The 24147-nt window shown below is 49.0% G+C and overlaps 1 protein-coding gene across 2 annotated transcripts in view; it reads left to right on the forward strand.

The window, feature by feature from the left end:
* Positions 1–24147, forward strand: part of NCKIPSD (NCK interacting protein with SH3 domain) — a 62265-nt gene that overhangs the window by 21942 nt on the left and 16176 nt on the right. For both annotated transcript variants that reach the window (XM_064156767.1, XM_064156768.1), the window contains 5 exons: positions 6073–6185; positions 6940–7141; positions 12207–12294; positions 14316–14944; positions 23835–24005. In XM_064156767.1, coding sequence (XP_064012837.1) covers positions 6073–6185; positions 6940–7141; positions 12207–12294; positions 14316–14944; positions 23835–24005 — 1203 coding nt within the window. The remainder of the gene's footprint in view (positions 1–6072; positions 6186–6939; positions 7142–12206; positions 12295–14315; positions 14945–23834; positions 24006–24147) is intronic.

The raw sequence follows: 24147 nt of genomic DNA on the forward strand, positions 1-24147 counted from the left end.
GCTTCACAATTGTGTGCCAAAAGGATAGTAAACACTTAATCCTAATGAGAGGGGCAGCTGTGGGGTGTGTTCACCTGGAACAGGCTGAAGGATCCAGAGCAGCCAGAATTAAGGCAGCAGAGAAGAGCAAGATATGTAAGTATGTCCTGAATGCTTTGTTTTGAAAACTTCTGTCTCTGCTTTTGTCCTCTTAGAGTGTTTTGGCTTGAGAGATGTGTTCTGTTTACTGGAGGGTGCAGAATTAAGAGGAGAAGGAATCAATGGCCAGTTCTGACCACTGTGGCCAGTAAACGAGGTCTGAGCGTGGCTGGAGACCCAGGATGAAGCATTTCCACTTTGGGAAGTACAAGTGTGCAGTGGTGGCTTGCATGCATTCTGTTGATCCTCGGCTTGTCTTTCACTCTGCAGCTGCCTGCTCCAGGGAGAGAAATCAGCTGAAGTTTGGTTGCTGTGCATCCCTCTGCTGCCTTCAGGGTTCTGGTTAATCTGAATGCCACTCGTGCCTGTACTGCCCCTGGTTAGTGTGTCTCTGTCGGGAACTGTGGCCTTTGCTTTGGCATGATTTGCACGACTCCAGCCTTTTCCCCAGTTATGCTTTCTCTTCGTTCTCCTCTGTGCAGGCTGCTTGCTCGGGCGGCTGCTGCCAGCACTCGATGGAAAACCCCCACTACAGCCCATCAGCAGGAATTCACTTCTGTTTCTGAGCTGCCTCTTTGTCAGAAGAGCTCAGCCACCTCTTTGTTTGCTCGCTAGCGAGTAGGTGATGCTGCAGGTTTGTTTGGATGCTTTCTCACCGTGTTTGCTCAGTAACCAGGACAGTTGGCCTTTATTTCACTTGTGTTTCTATTGTGCGTTTTTCTGCGCCGCCAGGCACAGCATCTCCGTGCTGACAAGAATAAGCTAATGCACGTCTCTTAGCCAACAGCCCGGGGACTGCATTTCTGATTGGGGCTGCAAAAAAGGGGTAGAGAAAGGAGTTGAATTTCCCACAGCAGTGCAAAAAAAAACCAACCCAAAACTCAGCCCGTTTGCTCGAGCCGTGTGGTTTAGAAAGGGGAACTTACACCTAGCACATCACTCTGCTGTGCACAAAGGCAAGCTGATTTTCATAAACTGCTGCCGTGATCATTTACATCTGGAAGGAATACAGCCCACAGGCAGCCCGGCGGTGCCTGTGAATGAGTGGCATGTGACCTAAGAGGTGGCATTGGTCTCTGACTTGGGTAACCAAGAACCAGCCTGTGCCTGTGCACGCTAGTGGGATAAATATCCTAATTTCAGCAGTGGTCCGTGCCAGTGCAGCTGTGTGAAAACTGAGCTGTCGCTGCAGACAAAACTTTGTCTGTCCTTTGTTGTGGTGGTGTGGGAGACAGAGCAATGCCGTAAGGCTGAAAATCAGCAGCCCTGCCTGGACATCTCTCTGGCTGCAAAAGCAGGGGCAGGAATGAAGGCACCGATTCCTCCCTGTGTGGAAGAGCAAACACATTTGATCACTAAAAACTAGGGAGGCAGGAGGAAAAATAAAGCCATGTTTTCTTGGATCAGCCCCCTGCAGAGGCAAAGAACAGCCTACCACACGTTAATGGGCCACTTTCCTAAGTGTGGGAGTCTCGGACATGCCGAGTGGCTCAGTCTGCCTGCACTGATGCAGCTGTCAGCCTGTTTGTCTAGAAAATGCTTTTCTCAAAGGTATGATTATTCTAGACCGTTGAGCAAGTTCTTCTGTGCCAGTTCATTTAAACAGTGCCAGCAGTACATGTGCAAGGACTCAAAGAGGAAGGAGAGAGACATTTTCAGTAGTTCTGGGAGGGCAGGAGGGGAGGTCACACAGCCTGTGCAGTGAGGACACCAACAGTGTTTTCTGAAACACTCGGGTCTGTCATCAGTCTGTAAGTGGGGAGGCAGAGGTGTGCTACACGTCCTGTGCATGTCTGCCTTTTGAGGAGACCGCTCTTGGGGCAGTGAAGATGAGAGCCATGCGAGCTGTGGGCGTGGATGCATTCCTGCCTGCGCATGGCCATGCCCTTTGTTGGCCGTGCTTAGGTACTCGTGAAACATCCTTAGAGGGATGCTTCTTTAAAGCTTGGCTTTGCCTTGGGAGAGGAAGGCACACACAACACCTCACGTTAATGCTGACGTCTGATTCTGTGCCTGTCAGGTGGAAGCCCCCCTCCTGTGAACAGGGGCAAGAGGAAATTGGCAGTGGGCTCTGGGGAAACCTTTTGTTTGCTCGTGTTATTAGCAAGGAGAGAGGAAGTAATGATTTATTGATGCTTCTGTGATTCTCCTACTCTGGCCTATGAAGGAAGAATTTTTTTCCTGGCTGATATTCATGCCTCTAATTGAGCTGTAACTTATTCCTGCAGGTCAGCTTGCCTGCGGGGTCCTGGCAGTGCCCCAGTTCTCTGATGTGGCACCCTGTCAGCCAGTCTAATCCGTGATCGTCAAGGATCACTGCTCTGCTCTTCCCCTGCCTCATGGTGTAGCCAAGCTGGTCGTGACAGTCTGTTTATAGAGCCCAGTGTTTCTCTGCTGCAATGTTTGATTAAACCAAAAATATCTGATAGGAGTGGGTGGCAGCCAGTCCTTTCTGGGGTGTGATGCCATGTGCATCAACACCTCAGTGCAATACTCCTCTGTCGTCACAGTACCTTGTGCAGAAGATGGGGTCCTATTGTCGCCTCTGGGCTGCAGCCTGGTAGCTGTGCCACCCTGTACTGACCAAGAGACACATGATCAGTACCTTCCACCACTGTCACTGCCCTGTCTCTGCTGCTTTCTCTGCCCTTCTGGAGACACTGTGGCTGTGCCACTGATGAGCTGGTACCTGGTAAAGAATTTAGTTAACATCTAGTGTGCTGCAGTGGTTTCTCAGGGCTCTGCCAACCCCCATCCATGCAGATAGCAGCACAGCTTCTGTAAATTCAGCTGAATTCCTGGGCTTTACTAGGTATGTCTCTTCTGACAGCACATGGTACAACAATGCCCTTTTCATGCCCTCCCCTGCTTCTGTGTGAGCCTTGGCTTAGCCTGCAGTGAGCAGGATTTCATCCTAGTATCCTGAAGCATGCGTAGGGGCAGGGGCAGCGTCCTAGCAGTGCAGGGCTAGCACAGCGCTAGTGAGAGCAGACTGAGCACCAGCCTCTCCTGCCTCAGCTCCAGGGCTCTGCTCCATTACCTTGTTGCCAGTCTGTGAGCCCTCTCTTGCTGGTCAGGATTGCCAGCAAGGGTGTAGGAAGGCATGGACATGTGCTGCCTGGCTGTACTGCTCAGGATCTCTGCTGCCTGGGTACTGGCTGTGAGCATCCCCCCAGCAGCAGGTGCTGGGCACAAACAGGAATCCCCTGCCAGTGCTGTGAGGTGACTGGTCCTCTTATGTGGCATGGCAAGAATGGTCAGGGACGTGTATTATCCTGAATTGCTGTGAGCAGGTAATTCCTTGAGTCCAAGGGAGAAGGAATTTGTAGGGAAGACATTGGCAAACTTGACTTTTGCCCCCATGTAACCCATGCTCCTTTGAACTGCAATGTGCCTTTTATGTCTATCTTCTTCAAACAAGCAGATCCATTCTGCTTAATCTGAGGAGCATGATCCTTCTAATCATGTAATTTAACCAGGAATACAGATTTCTGATCTTTAAGTTAATGACTGTAGTGCAGGGGATCCCCAGCACTGGGTGTCCTACAAACCCTGAATGTGAGGCAGCCTATGTGCTGAAGATCCTGCTCTCTGACCAGCCCAGCTAAGCAAGAGACGAGGAGATGATTTATGAGCAGCATCAACAATGTCATGAAGTGCAAGTGGCAAGTTAATGCTGCTTTTTTTTTATTCCAGCTCTTTTGACAGTGCCCTGCTAATGGAGGGTTGGGGAGCAGAAACAAAGGAAAGAGCACAGCAGCTGGAAGTGCTGCTGCATTAGTGTGAAAATGCTGTGTTTCAGCAGAAAAGAAATGCCCTCTCCATTGCAAATGGCACTGCACAGTTTGTAGCAGCTCCAGCCCGTGGATTGCTGTGGGCTGTGAACGATGTGGACATGCCCTCTGGGTGAGGGTGGATAGGCTGAGCTGTTCAGTACGATTCAGCACACCCTAACGTGACCTTTTCTGGGCAGAACAGACTTAGAAGGGGTGGGCACCCATGTGTGTGAAAGCCTGGCTGGGGACAGGGAGAGGAGACAGTGCGAAGGAGTGTGTCTTGTAGAAGAGATGGTATTTGAGGTGGTGGTGAATGTGGAGGGGCTTCAAGTGGGCAGCTGGGGAGTGTGCCGTGGTGGGTATTTCGAGGCTGTAGCAAAAGCTGTGTTGAATTTTGGGATGGGAGCTAACCTGGGAGCAATGTGAGGGCGGGTGGGCTGTGCAAAGGGCAGGGATCTCCAGTGCTTAGAGCAGCACTGCCATTGCTCTAGGGACAGCAGTGCTGCAGACTTCTGCACTGCTGCCCTTTCCCAGAGAAAGCACGCAGCTTGCTGTGATTTTCCCATCTCAGAAAATGAGATGCACTCTCTGGAGTGCCTTGCCTTGCCTTCTAACGTTCCCTTACACGTGTACAAATGCACCTTGCTCCATTTCCTTACTTAGAGCTGCAGTTACAGTTGGTGAGATGTTCCCCAGGCCGTATGGGGCACCTTGGAGGCTTCATCCCAAAGCTGGGTTCTGAGTGTTGGTTTTGTGTGGTAGGTGTATTTTAACACACCCGGGTTTATTTTCAAGTTTTTCCCAGTTGTTTGCTTCCATATCTCTGTTTCTTGGGAAAGGAAACCAACAGAAGAATCTTCTTACGCTTTTTGTTTTTCAAAGCTGAGTGTTGCAGAGGGGGCCTCACATCTCCACCTTGTTTGGAGGTGTGGGGTTTTTTTCCCCTCAGTCTGCAGTAGCTGTTAATTCACATTTGGTTTAGCAATTAATCAGGATATAAATAATACATAGCATGTTATCAGAAAACTGCATGCCAGGGCTATGGAGGCAGATACTTCAGGCCCCGGCAGGGAGGGCTTGCCTTCTGCTGCTCTGCAGCCCCCGAAGGCCAATTAAGGTGCATCCTTGATGAGATTCCAGCCGTTCCTTGGCTGGATAAATGGTTGTTCTGATGCAGGGAGCGAGGGGCAAAGCCAGTGAAGATGAAGGGAGTTTTAGTTTTTGAAGAGCTGCAGTGAGCGCTGGAGTCCAAGCGCTCCCCTCCTCCCCTGTGTGCATGGGCTGAGGCCCCCAGTGGTGCTCCTGAATGGATGGTGCAGGCACCACTGGCCATTCATGGGAGACCTGTGTGGCTGCTAGATCCAGAGCAAAGACTCAGCAGAGTGTCCTTTGCCTTCAGCCTTAGCTCTACAGAGGTCTTTTCTTCTGAAGGCATGCCAACTGTTGATAAAGCCTAGAATGTGCCAAATGTGGGAAACCTTCTTTACCTTCCTGTGCTACCTTACTACAGCTCTCCCAGCCTCTTGGGTAAGCCCAGTGACTGTCATCTTTGGCACTTCTTGTTTCAAGGCCAGTGTTTATTTCAGCTGCAATAACGAGTACTAAACTAGCTGGCGGGAGGAATAAATGTTGCTATGACAGTTTGGGTGGAGGCACTTCAAGTTACAAGTACAAAAACCATCATGAAAAAAGCCAGCAAAAAAGCAAACCCAGAGCCAGTGGACCCCAAAGGGCCTCAGATTTTGCCTTTGTAATATTCACAGCTGTGTATTTGCTCCACAGTAGGGCAGCAATAATTGAGTTTGGAATAAGCTCAGCTTTGTAGTGGGATCTCAAAAGCTCCTTGCAGCAGGCTGAATATTCAAGGTTGCTGTGTTGTCCTGAAGCTTTGCCCCTGTTGGATTTTGGTGCTTACAACAGTGACTTTCTTTTCTAACCGCAAAGCTTGAATGGTCAGGCTCAGTGTGAAGCACAGCTCCAGACATGTTTCCTCTGGAGGAAAGAAGGAAGGAAAAGAGAGATGGTTCTGAGGTGGGGTTCTGATCTGGGAGCTGTTCACTCCGGAGGTTTGCTGTACTGTGGTCCATCCTGCCCTGAGCTCTGGTGCACAAGTGCAGTGGAAGCAGAGCAGTAATGTGTGGGATGTTTCATTTCTCAGGTGCTGGAGCAAGATGTGGTTCTCCAGTCTATTGACCGAGCCATCGAGGCTGTGCACAACGCGGCAATGAAGAATGGGGGAAAGTACAACCTGGAGCAGAGAGATGTCCTCCAGTAAGTACAACAGGCATCTGGGAGGGCTGGCAGATGGGCAGCGGTCAGTGTGTGATGTTCGTGTCCTTTCTATTCTTGGGGGCCAAGTTGGATGTCTTTGATTTGAGTCCCTGTGCTGCAAAGTGCTGATGCGGTCAGAGAGCTTCCCAGCGTTTGAGCTGGTAGCTGATGCTGCTCCTTCTTGTGAGCTGCTTCCAGAAGAGCAGTGCTTCGGTCTTTCCCCACTATCCTTCTGCATCTAGTGAAGAGGAAGCTCTAAGTTGTCTTGCAGGCTTGGAGGAGAAATCCAAAACCTTTCTGGATGCATTTTCCCCTCTCTACCAGCCAGAAGTTGTCGGCATGTGGCACAGGTCCTTACTATGTTCTCAAATAATTGCCTGTGAGAAGAATTTTTGTTTGTCACCTCGCACTCGGTGCTAAGGCAGGCTGGTTTAATCTCCCTTCAACAGCACTTCTAAAGTGCAGGCAATTTCTGAAGCTTGCAATGCAATATGTGACTCTCCCCCGAGGAAGAGGCATTTTTCTCCAACGAACTGATGAATAAATCATGGGCTCTTGCAAAAGCCTCTTCCTTCCTCCCCCTGAAGTGCTGCCTTAGTTGTTAATGAAACTGGAGTTGGTGTTCAGAGTAATGTAGCCCATTCTGGTGTGCAGGGCCCAAGCGCAGTAAATCGTTTCAGATCATCTGACTGTTGTGGCGCGGCCGCTCCCTGTCTGTCGCTGTGCCGCTCCCGACGCTGTCATTCTGTTGCAGAAAACTGATCCATCACCGCAAGGAGACCGTGTCCCGCAAAAGTCACTCCCCCACCCCCCAGGGCATGGTGATGACGCAGTCCTCCAGCGATCACCATCTGGACGTGGCACGGCAGCCCAATGGGGTGTGCCGGACAGGGTACGAGCGGCACCACAGTCTTCCAAACACCGAGTTTGAAGAGGAGGATGAAGGTCTCTATCAGGTAACAGTGGATGGACACTTTCTAGGTTCCTATGACGTCACCTGTCCTGCTTTGTTAAAATGCCTTTGGTGCCAAAGCCACAAGTGAGGTGCTTGTACTGCTTGTGGGCTACAGCAGTGTAAATTGATGGCATCTCTGTGCAGGGAGTCCAGAACACTGGACACTGGAATGGGCTGCCCGGGGAGGTGGTGGAGTCGCCGTCCCTGGGGCTGTTCAAGGCAAGGTTGGACGTGGCACTTGGTGCCATGGTCTAGCCTTGAGCTCTGTGGTAAAGGGTTGGACTTGATGATCTGTGAGGTCTCTTCCAACCCTGATGATACTGTGATACTGTGAACAGTCCCTCTGCCATTTCCACTTGTGGTGCTTTTTGGGATCCTCAAGGGTCCATGGTTTTATGGCATCACATGAGATCCACTCTCTATTGTGTGACTGTCTCTTGACATTTTTTTTGAAGGGCTGCAAGCTCCCCAGAGAACACTTTGAAACAGTTTTGATCTGAGCAGCAGAACTCCCTCCAAGGGCTCAACACTGCTTTGTTTTCTCCTCGTTAAAGCTGCACAAGAAGATCTTTGGTTTTTAAACACTTTATCTACTGCAGCTGCCTATTTTTACTGCTCAAAACAACCAACCAACAACAAAAAAAAAAAAATCAAAGATCCTGCTGTGTCTGAATGTTCCTTGTCATGATGAATTAAAGATAAATTGCAGGAAGTGTGATTAGAGCAGATTTTTTTACCTCGTCGGTGAATGGTTCCAAGGCTACTGTGTGGCGCCAGTGATACTCGAGAGAGGTAGCCTGGGACTGATGCAGCAGTTGTTGGAGGTGAATGATGTGGCTGATTACACTGTGTAGGTACAGCCAAGCAAGGATGAGCACAGGGATTGTGTTTTCTCCTAGAGATGAACATGTGCACTGTAGTTTTTCTTCCTCTCTCTGGGTGTTTGGAGGCAGTGTTTATGAAGTACTGATGTGCTGTCATTCCTAGCAGATGAGGCTTGTTTTACACTTGAAGAACTGCGAGTCTGCAGAGATGAGAGGTAGCTCTGGCTCATGCAGAACGTGGCAATCCCTACAAACTCCATTTTATTCCTTGGTGTTCGTTTTCTTTTCTGGGCAGCCAAACTGGCTCCCTTCTCAAGCCCCTTGCATTATGAGCTAAGTGAATGGAGCACCTTATGGCCCATTCTGCCTGCTGATTCCCTGTCTGTATCTGCTTTGTGGTTTGGTCACTTGCCAAAAAGGAACAAGACATATTCCTTGGCTGACAAAGAGCTGTTTCTGTCTGGTGGCACTGAGGATGCAGTCAAAGAGTTTCCAGCTTAGCCCTAGTCTGAAAGGGCTCCTTGAGATCCCTCAGCCGAGCTGAGGGATTTCCTATGTGCTTTGAAGTACAAAATGGAGGAAGCAGTATTGCTTTCTTCCACTGGCTATGCAGCTGCCTAAGAGACCTGCTGAAATCCAGACTTTCTCATTAGCTCCAGAGAAGCAGAGGTCCTGAGACATGCTTTTCAGTGCTTGCAGTTTTCATGTGCATTCAATGTTTGCATCTGAAAACTTAAGCAAAATTTGAGGAGCAAATTTCCAGTTGGTGGCTTTGCTCCCAGAGCTGATCTGGCTGAAATACCCAGTGATTTCACCCATGCTGAGCCTCTCTTCTGCTCCTCTGTAGTGCAAAAGGTAGGAAGCTGGGGCAGTTAGCTACCAGCTGTGAAAGGAGGAGGGAGTTCTCTGAAGAGCATTTTAGTCATCATCTGCTGTATTTGTGTGTGCTCGATAGGTTTGTGATGCTTGTCTCCAGAAGCCTCTGCTGCATACCAGTGTACCTGGCCTGGCAGTTTGCCTAAAGGAGGTGTGGGTGGGCGCCTGTTGGTTCGTTGTTGTGTTTTTAAAGGATCCTACTATAATAGCATTATTCCCAGGAGTCTCTGCCTGCCCAGCCAGAAAGCTGGGAGTGTCGTGGTTGAGTCAGTCCTAAGCAGTGCAGGGAACACAGCCTCTGCTAGCAGTTGCTGTAAAATGGAGGAGAGGAAGCACATGTGTAAGATCTGTGGATTTGGGGAAGTTCACAGCTCCTTGTAGAGGCCTGCTGAAGGGGAGGCTTTCAGCACGTGTGTAGCCACTTCTCTCAAGACCCTTTGTAAAGTCCCTCTTCTTCTCCCTTCTAGACATAAAGGATCTGAGCTGCAGGGCCTCCTTCATGGTCGCCTTCCCCACAGCTGGGCAGAAGATGTTTTCTCCCCTTTCCTTGGAGGATGTTTGGTATTCTATATCCTCCTCCTGGCCCTACACAGCCGCTGGGATATAGGGTGGAGGGAAGGGATGGCCATCAGTTACTCCTTGCAACTCCTGACTGTGTGGCAGCTCACAGCTTGGGCAGACACCAGCATGGAGAAATTTATGCGATGCTTCACGTTCTTTGCTACTTGGACTGTGGTGAGTGGCCATCTAAACGAGACTGGCAGGGCTCTGAGCTAACATTAGCTCTTCAGCCATTAATTCAAGCACTAGCCTGTAATAGCTGTGTTAAACTTGCATGGTAAATTTGGAAGAGATAATGAAGCTGTGGGAATACTCTGGAATGACCCAGCCCTAGCTGTCTCCAAATAATGTCATGCAGCTGCTCTGAGCTCTGAGCCTGCCTGTCTGCTAAATCCCACTGCTTTGGTAAGTGTGGCCGTGCCACGCCAAGCAGCTCTGACTCGTGCTGTAGCTCCATTGCTCTGTGGAGAGGGCTCTGCTCTTAGCACAGCTGAGCTTTCCAGATTTGGGACCAGCCTTCCAATCGCACCATGCAGAGACCCCTCCTGATCTGTTTGGCCTCTCTCAGCTGTGCAGTCTCTCTTTTGGATTAACGTGGATCATTCTGAAGCTGTATGCAGGTATCATGTAACATTTTACTCGGAGAACAATGCAGGGTGGATTGACAAGAGCAGAAGAGCTCAGGCTGGGAGTCTGCAGCAGTACCTGGTGCTAATCCACCCGCTGAAGGCACTTTTAAAGACTTGTTATGTGATACAATAAAAGGTTGGCTGTATTAGGTGCTGGGTGGGAGAAAGAGGCCAGGAGATCCCTTCTAAAAAGTCTTTGCAAGCCATACAAACTGTTTTGTCTTCACTTGGCTGGTAGAGTGCAGACAAGGGCTGTGGGCACTGTATTGTCATCTTTTGGCATCGAGTCTTCAACATTTGAACTAGCTCCTGAAGGCCTCTTATCTACAGGTGTTGTGGTGTGGGTTTTCCCCCCTCAAATTGGTAATTTACCCTCTGGAGTAAATTTACCACACTTAATCAGAATTTTGGAACTTAAATGAAATTCTGTTGACAAAAGTAGACTAAGTATAAAAGTCAATAAACATAAGCAGAATATATTTCGAGTTCAACAACTGCACAAAACCACCTTGTACAACATTTCCAGCTCTCTCTTCCTCCACTGTACAGACTCACACCATCCTGGACACAAAGACCTAGAGGGCTGTATTACAGCCAGCACACTGTCTCTTCTCTGCCCTGTGCCTTTGCAAAACCAGACAAGAAGATCAGGCAGGCAGCATGCAAGGTCACAGGCAGAGCAGAGAAGCTGGAAGCAAAGCAGAAGGCAGCCAGAGAGAGAAAAACACACTTGTGCTGAAAAATATAGGATATTCAGCAGTCCAGTGGAAGGAGATAAACTTATCTTACATTATTCTGTGTCTGTTTCCTAGAACTGTTTATCCTCTAGACTGGAATTTTCTCTGGAAAATCTGGCATAGCCTTAACACTGTAACAACAGGAATAATTTTGCTCCCATTTCAGAGGAGGTTTCTTCCCTCCCTGAAACTAGAGGAGGAAAAGGTACATTTTTCACCATTGTTATGAGCTGCTTATGATAGAGACCTCTGAGGGGCCTGCCTCAGTTTTGACTGTGGGGACTGGCAGTGCTCTATGCCCTGTGTGGTTGTTCAGCACTGACAGGTCACAGAAAAACTTCTCATTCAGGGCTAAGCAAACGTGGGAAATTGACATTGTGTGATGGCCTGACTGTTACTGTAGATTCCAGCTGGCTTCAGCCTGGGCTAATGGTCACATTCAGACCATCATCTCCTTTTTCACGCTGCCATGGGTGCTTTTACTGCAGGCAACAATTGCAATATCCCATAAAAACAGAAGCACGTTTCATGCAGAAGGCTCTGAATCACACAGAAGTCCTAAGAGACCCCAAACCACTCGCCTGGCCTTGAGCTGCTGGGATGTGAGGATTAGAGTATTGATGCAATGTGCCCCTACCTAGATTGGCTGCTGTGATCAGCAGCGTCCTGCTGATCAGAGCTTAACCCTGCGGTCACACCTCACTGCAGTAATTCTGGGTGAAAATGATGTCAGCGATCATGTTGTTGGAGTCTGACAGGAAAAGGTGAGTGTGGGAATCTGGCTCACATGCTGCCAGCTTGGCGTTTCCTAGGAGAGGAGACTTACAGGAGAAGCCCTAAATGCAGAGAGTTAATGCAGCTCCCTGACAAAAACTTCTCCCAGCAGGTCTTGCTGTAGGTAGCATAGAACTGCACAGAGGGTCTGGCCCTGCCTTTTCCCTGCGTGAGCAGAAATAGCTCTGAAAGCATGGAAAAGGCATTTACATGTTTCCAGTCCTTGGCTTTGTCTTTCTGCAGGGTATTTGTAGCTGATGTAATGGATCTCTCCAGAACAGCGTCTAAATACACGCTCTGTTTGCAGCCTCTGTGGAGCTATTGAGAGTAATGTGGAGTCATGGTGAGTGTGTGGGATCACATTTGGAATAAAGGAGGAGTAAATGCTTGACAGGTCTACACGACATATGTGCTGTGTGCTGCTGAACACAGCAATTAAACAAGGGCTGCTTTGCCTGTCACAGGGAGGGGATGAAGCCCGCTTGAGTCCTGCTTTGTTGTTCTAGGAAGCTGCCTATTAATATCTGTCCTCCTGAGAAATCTTCCCTGAATGATGAGAGAGATGTAAGGACAAATCTACACACACACACGAGAAAGAAGGTTTCATAACAGAGAATGTCTTTATTGCCAACCTGCTTTGATTGCTCTGAAATCTTTCCTCACAGATCCCAGCACAGGCCCGGCGTGCTGCTCCCATCACCCCGCCTCCTCCCGAGAAACGCAAGAGCCCACAGATTGCTGCTCCTGTTAAAAGTAAGGACAAACCTGGGCATGAGACGGGCACGGGGCAGTGGGGCAGCCGTGGTGCCCAGGGGCTTTCGATTTGTGCTTCAAAGAGCATCCTTTTGATTTGTGCTTTAAAGAGCATCCTTGCATAAGTGCTAAATTTCTGTAGATTTTAATGCTAATGATCGTGAGCTGCTGGCCAGTGCTCCTTCAAGCCCACTCTGAGCTGGAAGGATCTGGCCAGCCTAGCATTTGTGGATGGGTACCAGGTACAGCATCGTCTCAGTTCACTGGTACTGGTGTACCTGAGAAACATGGGGCTCTCCGAGGAGCACATTCACTGCCTGCCCATGTGGCTGTTCAGGTGTCAGTGAATTAAGATCCTTGCGGGTGTTTTTCTCCCACAGACGTCCTGGCCATCTCCCAGAAAGGCAGAGGGAGTTTTCCCTGCCAGTAGAGTATGGTAGTTCACCAGGGGGAGCTCACTGGTAGTGCTTTTGAGACAGGCTCAAGTCTTGCTTTTGGCTCACAGTCTGTTGGATGTTTTCTTTGTGCAGCATTCAGGTGGGATTTCTATAAAATCAGTGGCTGCTGCCTGAAAGGAGCAGTAATAATACTAGGGACACAGCTGCCTATGTGGCACCCACAGGCAGGGGAGCAGCTAGTCAGGAGCACTTCATAGCAAGACCACAGATGAGGCTAGGGCAGGAGCTTCTCATCTTCAGCCTGTCTGTTTTGGCACTGGCAATGGTCATCTTGCTGAGCTGCTGTCAGCTTCCCAAGTGCTCTCCCGTGCTGTGACAATTAGGCTGTTAGTGACACAGTCTGTCTCAAGCCCACTCATGTCCCCTTGTAAGGAGCAGGACAGAACTGTTGACTTGCAGGCAGCTAATTGAAACTTGGGCACCAGCTTTCTTAATGGTACTTAATGGTGTTGAGCCGTTTTTCACTCTGGTAGTGGGAGTTCACAAAGGTCAGTTTTCTTCAACACATTAACTTGATTTAATGAAGCATGGTGGGAGCTATGATTCATGAATGCTCCTCTGTGAGGAGGAGGAGGAAGAAAGAGGGATGCTGAACCCCTGTGGGAGGGCAGGGTCCTGTTTTTATGCCTAGCTTCTGCTTGTCTTGGTGTCCATCTCACTGACCCATCCTTTGGTGTGGGGGACACTGCCTTTCCTGTGAGGTGGGCTCCCCCACAGGCTGTGCTGTTCTTCCAGCACTAACATCACCACGATTGCCCAAATAGTTGTTGTCATAGTTAGAGAAGGACTCAGATACACTTTTGCCCCCTAGAAACTAAAGGACAGGATTTACCACAACTATGTATTAGAGTAAATTAAAGGAATGAAAAATCTTCTCATCATTTTGCTTGTAGTGGATTTTTTTTTCTTTGGAAGGTGGGACAGCTACCACTGCATAGAGCTAGTCAAAACCAGAGGTGGGTGTGGAAGGGAGAAACACAGCAAAGCAGATAATGTGGAGGCTTGTGCAAGTGGTGAATGCTACCGGGGATGCAGGGCTCGTGATCAAACGTTGGAGAGTGCTGAAAGGGAGACACTAGAGGTGTTGTCAGCCAAATGTTTCCTCCACCGCTGGTGCTCACGGTCCTGTGCACTCAGTGAGGTGTGTGCAAGAGGAAGGCGTGGGCTGGCACGTCAAGCCTTTGGTGTCTTGCAGTTCTTGGGCACCATCGTTCAAAAGTGAGGGCTTAGATCCTGAACACAGAGAAAGACCCTTGCTAAGCCAAGAGAAAAAGACTTTTCTGTCCCTTAATCCTGTTTCCTCCCTTCCGTAAAACACTAAGCCCTTTGAAGGGTATTCATCTCAATAGAGTAGTTTTCCCCTTTTTAAAGAGGTGATTGTGCAGAAATGCTCCAGAGAGAACTGGTACAATTTGGCTTTGAGATAAGTGAGGCAGGAAGAGGAGTTAAACTGCTCTGGTGGCATGCACAATGAGCCTTTTAATGGGCTGTGCTGTAGCAATTTGTTTTTTCCTTTATTCCTTTGATGCTGTTGCTAAGGCTTTTTTAATTGTTCCCTTTCAGACGCTGTTGAAATTATCACTGGGTCAGCTTCTAGTGCCTCCTCCATGAGCACAACATCCTTGGATACCTTGTACACTGCTTCTTCTGCATCAGAGACCGCTCTCCCGACAGCCACCTCCAGTCCTGCCAACACCCCACCCCCTGTCCCGAGCCGCAGCGTCCACACCACCATAACGCGCAACTTGGACACTGGCTCAGTGACCCACTCCCGCTATGGGACTTCCTCGAAGGACGGGGCTAGCAAATCTCCTCAGACCAAGAGGGCTGCCCCGGCACCACCAGCTGAAGGAGGGACCCAGAGGTCCCACACTGTGGATGGGGAGAAGACTTCTCAGGTGAAGAAAGCTGCCCCAAACCCTCCGGCAGGCCTGGATGCCTTCAACAACCTCTGCCTAGAGGATAAGAAGGCAACTGTGGTAGAGCCAGTGCCACCAGAGCCCAGTGGCCTGGTGGCATCCGTGCCCAAGACGATAGGTGCTGAACTGATCGAGCTGGTGCGCAGGAACACCCATCTCAGCTACGAGCTGTCCCGCGTGGCCATCGGCGTGGTCATTGGCCACATCCAGACCTCCGTTCCAGCAACCAGCAGCATCATGGAGCAGATTCTCATCTCTGTGGTGGAGAGTAAGGTAACATGTGGGGCTGGGCTGGGGTGGCTGCTGCAAACCACCTCCTAGCATCAGGCAGAAGGTGTGGAGCTGGCCTAGTGTTTGGGATGGAGGAGCACAGTTTGATCCTAAAGGAAAGGGGAGTAGTGCTATATGGGGGTAAATGTCTGGCCAGGGGGACCAAGGGTCTAAACCAGATCCAAGTCCTGACAGCAGCAGGGAAATGGCAAACAGATGAATGTTTCCCCAGATGAGCTGCAGATTATATAGCATAGCCTTGAGTTTGGAGCTAGGGGTGAGAGCTAAAACCAGATGAGAGGGCTTTTGGTGTTGGGAAGCACTGGTAGACTGGTGGAGAGGTGAGTGTGTCAAAGAACACTGTGGCTCAGAGAGAGTGTGATGAGGTGGATGGCAGTGAATGGAACCACATGAACACATCAGGCAGGAGGTTACAGGTCCCAGGGACAGCACTGGTGACAAAGCAGGGTGGGAATGGATGCAGCAGGGTTTGTTGTGCACTGAGAAACCTCTGATGTGAGTTATTACCACTTGATTTTGGAGGCATAAAATCAGAGAAAGAAAGGATAGCTGACTTTGTTACAAAGTATTTTCTGTTAAGAATGTGGCAAATAGAAGATGAGGAAAATGGGTCCCTGGCACTAAGTGCTTCTGATTAGAAACCTTCTATAAAATACAGTAATTGTCAAAGTTTGTTTTCTTCTGTGGTGCTGCACATATGCTGTGTAGCTTCAGCAAGCCTATGCATGCATGGATTCTTGTCTCTGATGATGGAGCCCCCAGAACTTCTTGATGTCTTGCCTGGTCTTTCATCAAAGTGATGAAAACTAGTTTTCTGTAACTGGGAACCTCTCTACTACTCCACAATGCACACCTCAACCCTGCTGCTTTTTAAACATCATGGAAGTGTGGTTCTTCAGCCACTGGAGAAAGAGCATTATCTTGAACATGTTCCAAATAAACCTTATGCCAAAAAGACTTTCCTCTGCTGCAGACAAGCAAAGGGGGAAATGAAAGGATGTGTCTTGCAGCAGTCATTGAAATGAAGTGCACCTGAGCAACCCTGAGCTTTAGTTGGAGGGATAATAAATTTCAGCTCCCACTCGCTAAATACAGCCCCAAGGAGTGTTTCATATAAACATCTAAGATTGGAGTTCCATTGCTAATGGCAAGATTATAATGAACTGTTCAGAGGTGTCTGAATATGGAAAGCTAATGGCATTCAAATTTTAGATCAAATCATAATCTGGTTAACTGTGTGCACTGAATAGAAGGTCCTCTAAGCAATCATCGAGTCTCCATTTGTGGCTGTAACCCAACAGTTAATTGCTTCCTCCTTCAGTAACAATCCTCTGTCAACGTGCAATCCAGATTCAGCAAAAAAATAGCTGTTTCAAGCAAATGCTCTGCCTCTGACTCACACACTGAGAACTTCCATTTTCTGGTATTTGGACCTTGGACAAGATTTTAATATTTTTATCTTTAGTACCTGTTCTCAGGATGCCATAAACCTAATTTCGCAAGGTTCATTTAGTGACAGCTCTCTGCAGAGGGGATTTGAAAACTTGAGTTTCTTGGTCATTGCCACAGACAAACTTGAACAAAGTGGGAGGAAATTCTGGTGTTGGTGAATCTTCTTGTAAGTGATCACAGAATGTTAGAGGCTGGAAGGCACCTTGAAAGCTCATCCAGTCCAACCTCCCTGCCAGAGCAGGATCACCTATACCAGATCACACAAGAATGCATCCAGGTGGGTTTTGAATATCTCCAGAGAGGGAGGCTCCACAACACCCCTGGGCAGCCTGTTCCAGTGTTCTGTCACCCTCACAGTGAAAAAATTCCTCCTCATGTTTACATGAAACTTCTTATGCCTCAAATTCCATGCATTGGCCCTTGTCCTGTCATAGGGCATCACCAAGCAGAGCCTGGCTCCAGCCTCCTGGCACTCACCTTTCACATATTTCTAAACATTAATAAGATGTCCCACTCAGACTCCTCTTCTCCAAGCTAAAGAGCCTCATCTCCCTCAGGCTCTCCTCGCAGAAGAGATGTTTCATTCCCCTAATCATCTCAGCAGCTCTGCTCTGAAGCAGTTCTGTGTCCTTGAACCGGGGTGCCCAGAACTGGGCACAGTACTCCAGATGCGGCCCCACCAGGGCAGGATACAGTATCTGCTGCCTAGGACATCCACCACCCAGTTCTGTATGGAAACAGCAGGAAGTCCTGTCCCATCTCTTAACACCTCATCACACCTATCCTGAGCAGTCTTGCTTTCAGGAGAGCCTGGGTGGGCTTGCACAGTGTTGAGGTGTGAAGGTGTGGTGTGTTTCCTCGGTGTCCCAGGGAGAGGATGTGGCTCTGCTGGTACATAGGTGCCTGTCCAGGGACGAGGTTGTTCCCCTGGTGCAGAAGACCAGCTGTAACAGCTGGAAGGGCAATCGTGTGGGTGGCTGTGCTGCTGTAGCTTCGTTAGTGCAGTTTAATGGTGCAAAGCATATTGTTGATTTTGGTATGGTTCGTCAGACAAAATCATTCCAAGATCTTGGGGGGGAGTTGTGTAGAATTGTTGCTGAGCCATCAGTTCTACCTTAAGGGTTTTTTTTTCCTTTCATTTGTGACTTTTGAAACCCTTCCACAGTCTGATCCATGCAAATGTGGTCAATTCTTCTTTTGCATCTTTTCAAGGTTTGTCTTCCACCTGCTAAAACGGAGAGATCAGCTTTGATTAAAAGCTTTGGTCTGCTCCTTGTATTTATCACACCTGCTTCAACCCTTTGTATCATATTCTTTAATTAGTTCTCTCCTGTCTATGCCTACTCCAGACTTAATTTGAAGTCACATCACTGGTTCACTACATCAGTTCTAGAATCCATTACCTTGCAGCTATCCCCAGTGCCTCCTGAAGGTTGAATTGCAGTGGCACTTCTCTCTTATTTACCTTGCTGCTCCTACAGCATGGAGTCTGCTCAGGCAGATCTTTTTCAAGAGAACAAAAAACCCTTCTGCTGGGAGAAGCTGCTGCTTTTGGGGAGTTAACATAAAACTACATTGGGAGAACAGCAAAGATGAGGAAGGTGCTGAGGTGCTCATGTTTTAGGAAGGGTGCTTCAGAAGTACCATACTGCTAGAGGGGAGCCTGCTCTTCAGAGAAAATGTGCTGAATTGGCTTCTCTGTGTCAGGATTTGCCCCAGCCTTGCACATTGCTCCTGTTTTTGTCCTTAAGCCAGTTCCTGTTGGATGGTGACTGGTTAAGATGTGCAAAGGGAAATGAAACCTGTTTTCAAAGGCATTGCTGCAGTGAGACCATCTAAGCTGGAGCTGACTTTCATGGGAAGTAGTTTGATTAGTATGTATTGGTGATATGTGATTGCCTTCAGCTCTGGTGAATTAGATCCCATCCAAGAGCAGAGGGCAGTACCACAGAGATTTTTCTCTGGGAAGGCTGGTTTGAGGATTTATTAAACTGAGTCTGAGGCAAGCAAATTTGCTTAATACACAAGGTAGCTACACCTGCTTTTTACTAAATTATCACTGCTGTGTTGTGACTCAGCACTCTGCCTAAAAACTGCTGGCAGAGGTGTGTAATTCAGCGGGCTTACAGCTTAGCCCCAGCTGCTGGATGGGGTCAAACAGCTCTTGGGTGTGTTGGAAGTGGAGGACCTTGGAAGATGGTGTGGAAGATAATGTGCTTCTGGAGAGGGTTTTGCGTGTGGTGCTGGGCTGTGACTTGCTCCCGGCTGCCCATCACCAGTGTCTAGCAGCCGTCTGTTGTCCCCAGCAGGCCTTGACAGCCCTTGAGGCTGATGTGGCCAAGCTCTCTGCCCTTTCTCTGAGTCCTTGTGAGCTGCCTCTCGCTCGTAGTTCCTATTCATTCATTGCCTCAGCTTTGCTTAAAGGAGACTTGCTTTTGACAAGATAGAAATACTGCTCCGGAGCTCAGCTTTTCCCTGCAGGAGCTTTGTTCCTCTGCTTGCTGGGAACAATGGGAAGGTCAGCAGAGTGATTGCTTTCAAGGCTGAGTCGTTTGGCTGCGCTGTTGGCTTGCCTGCATAAGGCTCCTCCTTACTGAAATACTGTAACAAAAGTCAATCTGTAGGGTGGGAGGAATGCATTAGAGCTCAGCCAAGTCCTTTGCTCACTGATTGCTAGGGGAGCCTTTGTGAAGGCCTGTGCCAGAGTGTTAACATGCATCTCTCTCACTTCAACTGTAGATGGGCTGTGCTCATGCAGAAAGAGCTGCTGCTGGGTGCATCTGTGGAGCAAATGTGCACTGAGCTGCAGATGACCAGGACACCTGAAAAGCAAAGGCTGCAGAGACCTAGCTGAAGCACAGCTAACACAGTGTTTGTCAGTCAGGTGCTCCTCTTTCATGACACTGCAGGCATTGCAGAGGCCACCTGCCCCATGAAGCTGGCTGTGTCCCTGGGGTGCTCATCTGGGAGCAGACCTGCTGCTGCTGAAGGAATGCATGTGAAAGGCCTGTCCTGGAGAACTCAGCTCGCTCGGCTGAAGTCTCTTGCACTGTGTTTCAGCTGCTGCTGTTAGTGGCTGCCGAGGAGCCTAACAGTGTTGAGAGCAGTGTTAACAGGCCTGGGGTTTATGGATGGCACTGTAGTGGGAACAGTTTGTCTCCCAGAGGGGAGGAGAATTCCAGAGTAGCCTCCTGAAAAGGTGTTTAGAAACCTGCTACATGGTATACTCGAGACAGATCTGGACTCATCTGGAGGGAAAGTGCTGGTAGATGTGTGTACCCAAGGCACTGGTGATCCACCATGCTTGCTGATGTGGTGATGGGGAAGGAATCACAGAATGAATCAGGTTGGAAAAGACTTTTGAGCTCGAATCCAACCTGTCACCCAACACCTTCTAATTAACTAAACCATGGCACTAAGTGCCACATCTAGTCTCCTTTTAAACACCTCCAGGGATGGTGGCTCCACCACCTCCCTGGGCAGCCCATTCTAGTGCCAATCACTTCTTCCATGAAGAACAACTTCTTAACATCCAGCCTGAAGCTGCCCTGGCACAGCTTGAGACTGTGTCCTCTTGTTCTGTTGCTGGTTGCCTGGGAGAAGAGGCCAACCCCCACCTGGCTACAATGTCCCTTCAGGTAGTTGTAGACAGCAATAAGGTCTCCCTTGAGCTTCCTCTTCTCCAGCAGGTATGAGAGAGGAGGATGGAGAGCTCAGCAGAACAGCAACTGAGCTTACATGGCAACCCTGACCACCTCTGAGCAGTGTGGGTACAATGAGATTCCCACAATGGTTTTGGACTGCTCAGGAGGTACAAAGTCCCTGCAGCAGTTGGTTCTGCTGGGCTGGGGGGAGGGAACTGTGGAAGCAGTGAGATAATGCAAAGTGGCATTGTTAGAAATACTGAAACCTCCCCCTGCTTATGGACTCCTCAGCAGATTCCTGGAAATGACCATATGATGAGACTGCAGGCTGAAGTAGCTGCCAAGATGTTTAATAAACAGAGCTCGGGCCCTGGTGGGTGGGCTGAGAATGGTGCTGAGAGTGCGTAAAGACAGTGCACAGTGTAGTTACACCAGGCAGGTTGAAGAGCTTGTTAATGGATTGATCTCATCCAAATCCATTAGGAGCTTGATGCTCAATGGAGTCGTAAAAGCTGCATATAGAAGGATTGGAGGAAGCAGATTAGTGGTAAGAGGCTGAAGAGAGTGATCATTAAAATGAGTACTCATTAAAATGATCATCCAAAAAGATGTTCTAGCAGTGGACCGAGGTAGGACCAGCCCTGCACTGCTCTGGCATGGAGGATATGAGTAAGCTATACAATTGGTGAACCTGGTCCCAAGCAGCTGGGATACACAAAGACAGGCAGGTGACACTACAGTGTTGTAGGTCCCTCCCAAAGAGGGAAGGAGAGGATAAGACCAAGCAAGTCTCTGAACTAACGTGTTTACTTGCGATAAATCACCGTTCGCTGGGAGCTTCTCTCGTGTTTGTGCTCAGCTCCTGAGCTGCCATCCTCTCTCACAGATGGTTACCTGGTTTTCTGCTAGGCCCTCCCCAGCTTTCCAACATTTCAAGAGCTCATGGTGTTAACCAACATACTCCTTCCCTCATTTTCTGCTTGGCAAAAAATACATCAGGGGAAGTGACAATAAAAATACTTTCTTAGGCAATTAAAGCACTGCACTGAAGTCCTTTTAATTCACACCCCAGCTACTCTGACATAAACTAACAACAATACTGTTTGTAATAAAGCAGACACTAAAGCAGATGAGACATTCCTGGGAAACCTGGAGTGGCTTTCCCAGAAAGGGCTGGAGGGTGGAAGCTGTGCAGGAAGGGTGCTGCTCCTGCCATGGGTGTGCTGCTGTGACATCACCACTGACACAAAATCAGAGGATCACAGAATTGTCAGGGCTGGAAGGGACTTAAAGGATCATCTAGTTCCAGCCCCCCTGCCATGGGCAGGGACACCTCACACTAGATCAGGTTGCTCAGAGCCCCATCCAGCCTGGCCTTAAAGACCTCCAGGGATGGGGCTTTCACCACCTTCCTGGGCAGCCTGTTCCTCATAGTGAAGAATTTCTTCCTAACATCTGATGTGAATCTACCCACTTCTAGTTTTGTTCCATTTCCCCTAGCCCTATCACTGCCTGACATCCTAGGAAGTCCCTCACCAGCTTTCCTGTAGCCCCCTTCAGATACTGGAAGGCCACAATAAGGTCTCCTCAGAGCCTTCTCTTCTCTGGACTGAACAACCCCAACTCTCTCAGTCTGTCTTCACAGAAGAGGTGCTTCAGCCCTCTGATCATCCTCGTGGCCCTTCTCTAGACACTTTTCCATCATGCTCCTGTCTGCCTACAAAATTGTTCTGCTCTGCTTGTATGTGAAAATCTGCTTTAAAGGCTTACTGCCCTTGGCCACACAGCCTGCCTGTTGGAAGGAACTGTGCCAGGACAGGACTAAGCCTTCTCCAGGTTTCCAGAAGACACTGTGGAGTTGCAGGGTGCCCTGGCTGGTAGCAGGCATTTGGTAGTGAATGATAATGGCTTGTCACTGCGTGCTGCAGGGCAGCTTCATACAAAATCTGGGGGCTTGGTCTCAGTGAGAGGGTTTTCCTGTTTGGATTTTTCAGCAGTGTTCTCTTCTGCCTTGGTGATCATCTGCTGCTTGTTGTCACTGCTGCTAAACCCTTGTGTATATAATTTAAGTTCTTCTGCAGATTAGTGTTTACCTCTCTTCATGGTGCTTGGGCTCATCACCTGTCATCAGCCCAGTTCTGTGTGCTGGTCCCACCTCACTGTCCTGCATTCTAGAAACCAGGTAGTTTATATACATGAGTCCTAGAAGGTTATCCTAAATTGCAAACCACAGCAGCTGCTGGGGAAGGTTAACTGCTGCCTGACTTCTCCTTTCCCTTTCTCATAGGAGAGGAATAGTGTAGCATGGACAACTAAAGAGCAAAGCCCTTGTGACAAGGGTTATGTATGAGGCAGAAGTGGTGGGAATGCAGATGACAGCAGTTGGAGAAAGGAGGATGTGCAGGAAGCTTTGCTGACTTGGTCTGCATTGTAGCTACAAGCTTCAGAGCTGCTCTGATCGGTGGTTGCTCTTTGGAATAAAGCAAAACCAAAGCTTTGCTGAGTTAGTCTGCATCATAGCTACAAGCTTCAGAGCTGCTCTGATCAGTGGTTGAGTTCTGCTCTTTGGAATAAAGCGGAACCAAAGCAGGCCGAGATGAATTGGTTCCCATCCTTGCTGCAGGAGGTGGCACGCTCAGTATGGAGCATTTGGCATGTAGAGTACTGTGCAAGTGTTTGCTCACAAATCAAAGATGAAAGGAAAATCTGACTTTCTGAGCTGGAGGAAGGGCACAGTGAAGGAAGTTTTTCCTTCCTGGAGGTAGTTTTGCAGTGTGGTGGTTTTGTGTTGTGGGACACATCTGTTTTACTGGAAGTGAGCCTGAAGCTGTGCTCAGCTGCTGCCTGGCAGCAGTCCTGGCCTGTACAGGCTGCTTTATTTTTTTCCACTCTCAGCATGATTTTCAAAGTCTGCAGTGAGCCCTTTAAAGGGCTCCTGATGCCTGCACCCAGAAGGAAACTGGTGCTTGACTTGTTTTGTTGGGAGGTATTAGAGCACCTTTGGGTTCACCAAAGTAGGGTTGCCTCATGCTCTTGGCACACTGAACTGCTTTTCTGAGAGCTGCAGTGTGTTTGGCTGTCCTCTGGGTAGGATAAATGAAGGTTTAGCTCGCACAGTGTAGAACACTGGCCAAGCATTTTGGACTTTCCTTTGAGTGTGCTGAAATGTGCAGAGAGCTGTAGTCATCTGAGTTGGCTTCTTGCCCTAAGTTACTCTCTTTCAGGATGTGGGCAGTGCCCTCCTCAGGACAGGCTGACAGTGGTCTGCAAACACCCTCTGGTTTGCTGTGAAGGGAAGTGGAGAAGTTAGTGGTATGCATGTATGCTAAGAGCTTGCAATTATGTCAGCTAGGAGAGGCTGAGGCACAGATTTGTGTGACTTTCTCAGCATTGCTTTGCCTGGGTCAGCCCTAGGTTACCAAGGCAGTAAGGGAAAGGGATGTTAGCTTCTTGGGTTCTTCATCATCCTTGGAAGATGGCTAATGCTCCAGTAGGATGGTAGCAGCTTGGGTTTAAAGACTTTCTGCCCATGCTGCAGTTCTGGCACAATTTTGATTCATTCTATCTGTGGCCTGGTACAAAGGAAAGGAGGTAGGAAGAGGTCCCAGAAGTATGAGAGCTGAAGTAACATGCCTTAAACTTGCTGTCTTTTTGCTGCTAGCTCTTGACTGAATGAGGCCAACTGTCAGTCCTGAGACAAAGATTGGAGGAAACAGGCACCCAAGCAACAGCTAACTGTCAGGGGCTCACTAACCGCTGGTTTTGCTATCGTGCAGAATCTGAGCGCGGGGCTGCCCTCAGGACAGATCTGCCACGACGAGCAGAGGCTGGAGGTGATCTTCACAGATCTGGCCAGGCACAAGGATGATGCTCAGCAGCGCAGCTGGGCACTCTATGAGGATGAGAATGTCATCTGCTGCTACCTGGAGGAGCTGCTTCGCATCCTGGTGAGTAAATTTCTCTCTTTATAGACAGAGCAGTCTCAGTGAAGTTCCTTCTTTTCTGACCTCCTCCACCTCTCTGCTGTTGTTGGATCTGCTGTTTCAGAAGGTATAGGCTTCTTGTGCACCCCTTTTGCTGCCCTGCCTT

This window comes from Pogoniulus pusillus, chromosome 16 (assembly GCF_015220805.1).
Source record: "Pogoniulus pusillus isolate bPogPus1 chromosome 16, bPogPus1.pri, whole genome shotgun sequence".
Lineage (NCBI taxonomy): Eukaryota > Metazoa > Chordata > Aves > Piciformes > Lybiidae > Pogoniulus > Pogoniulus pusillus.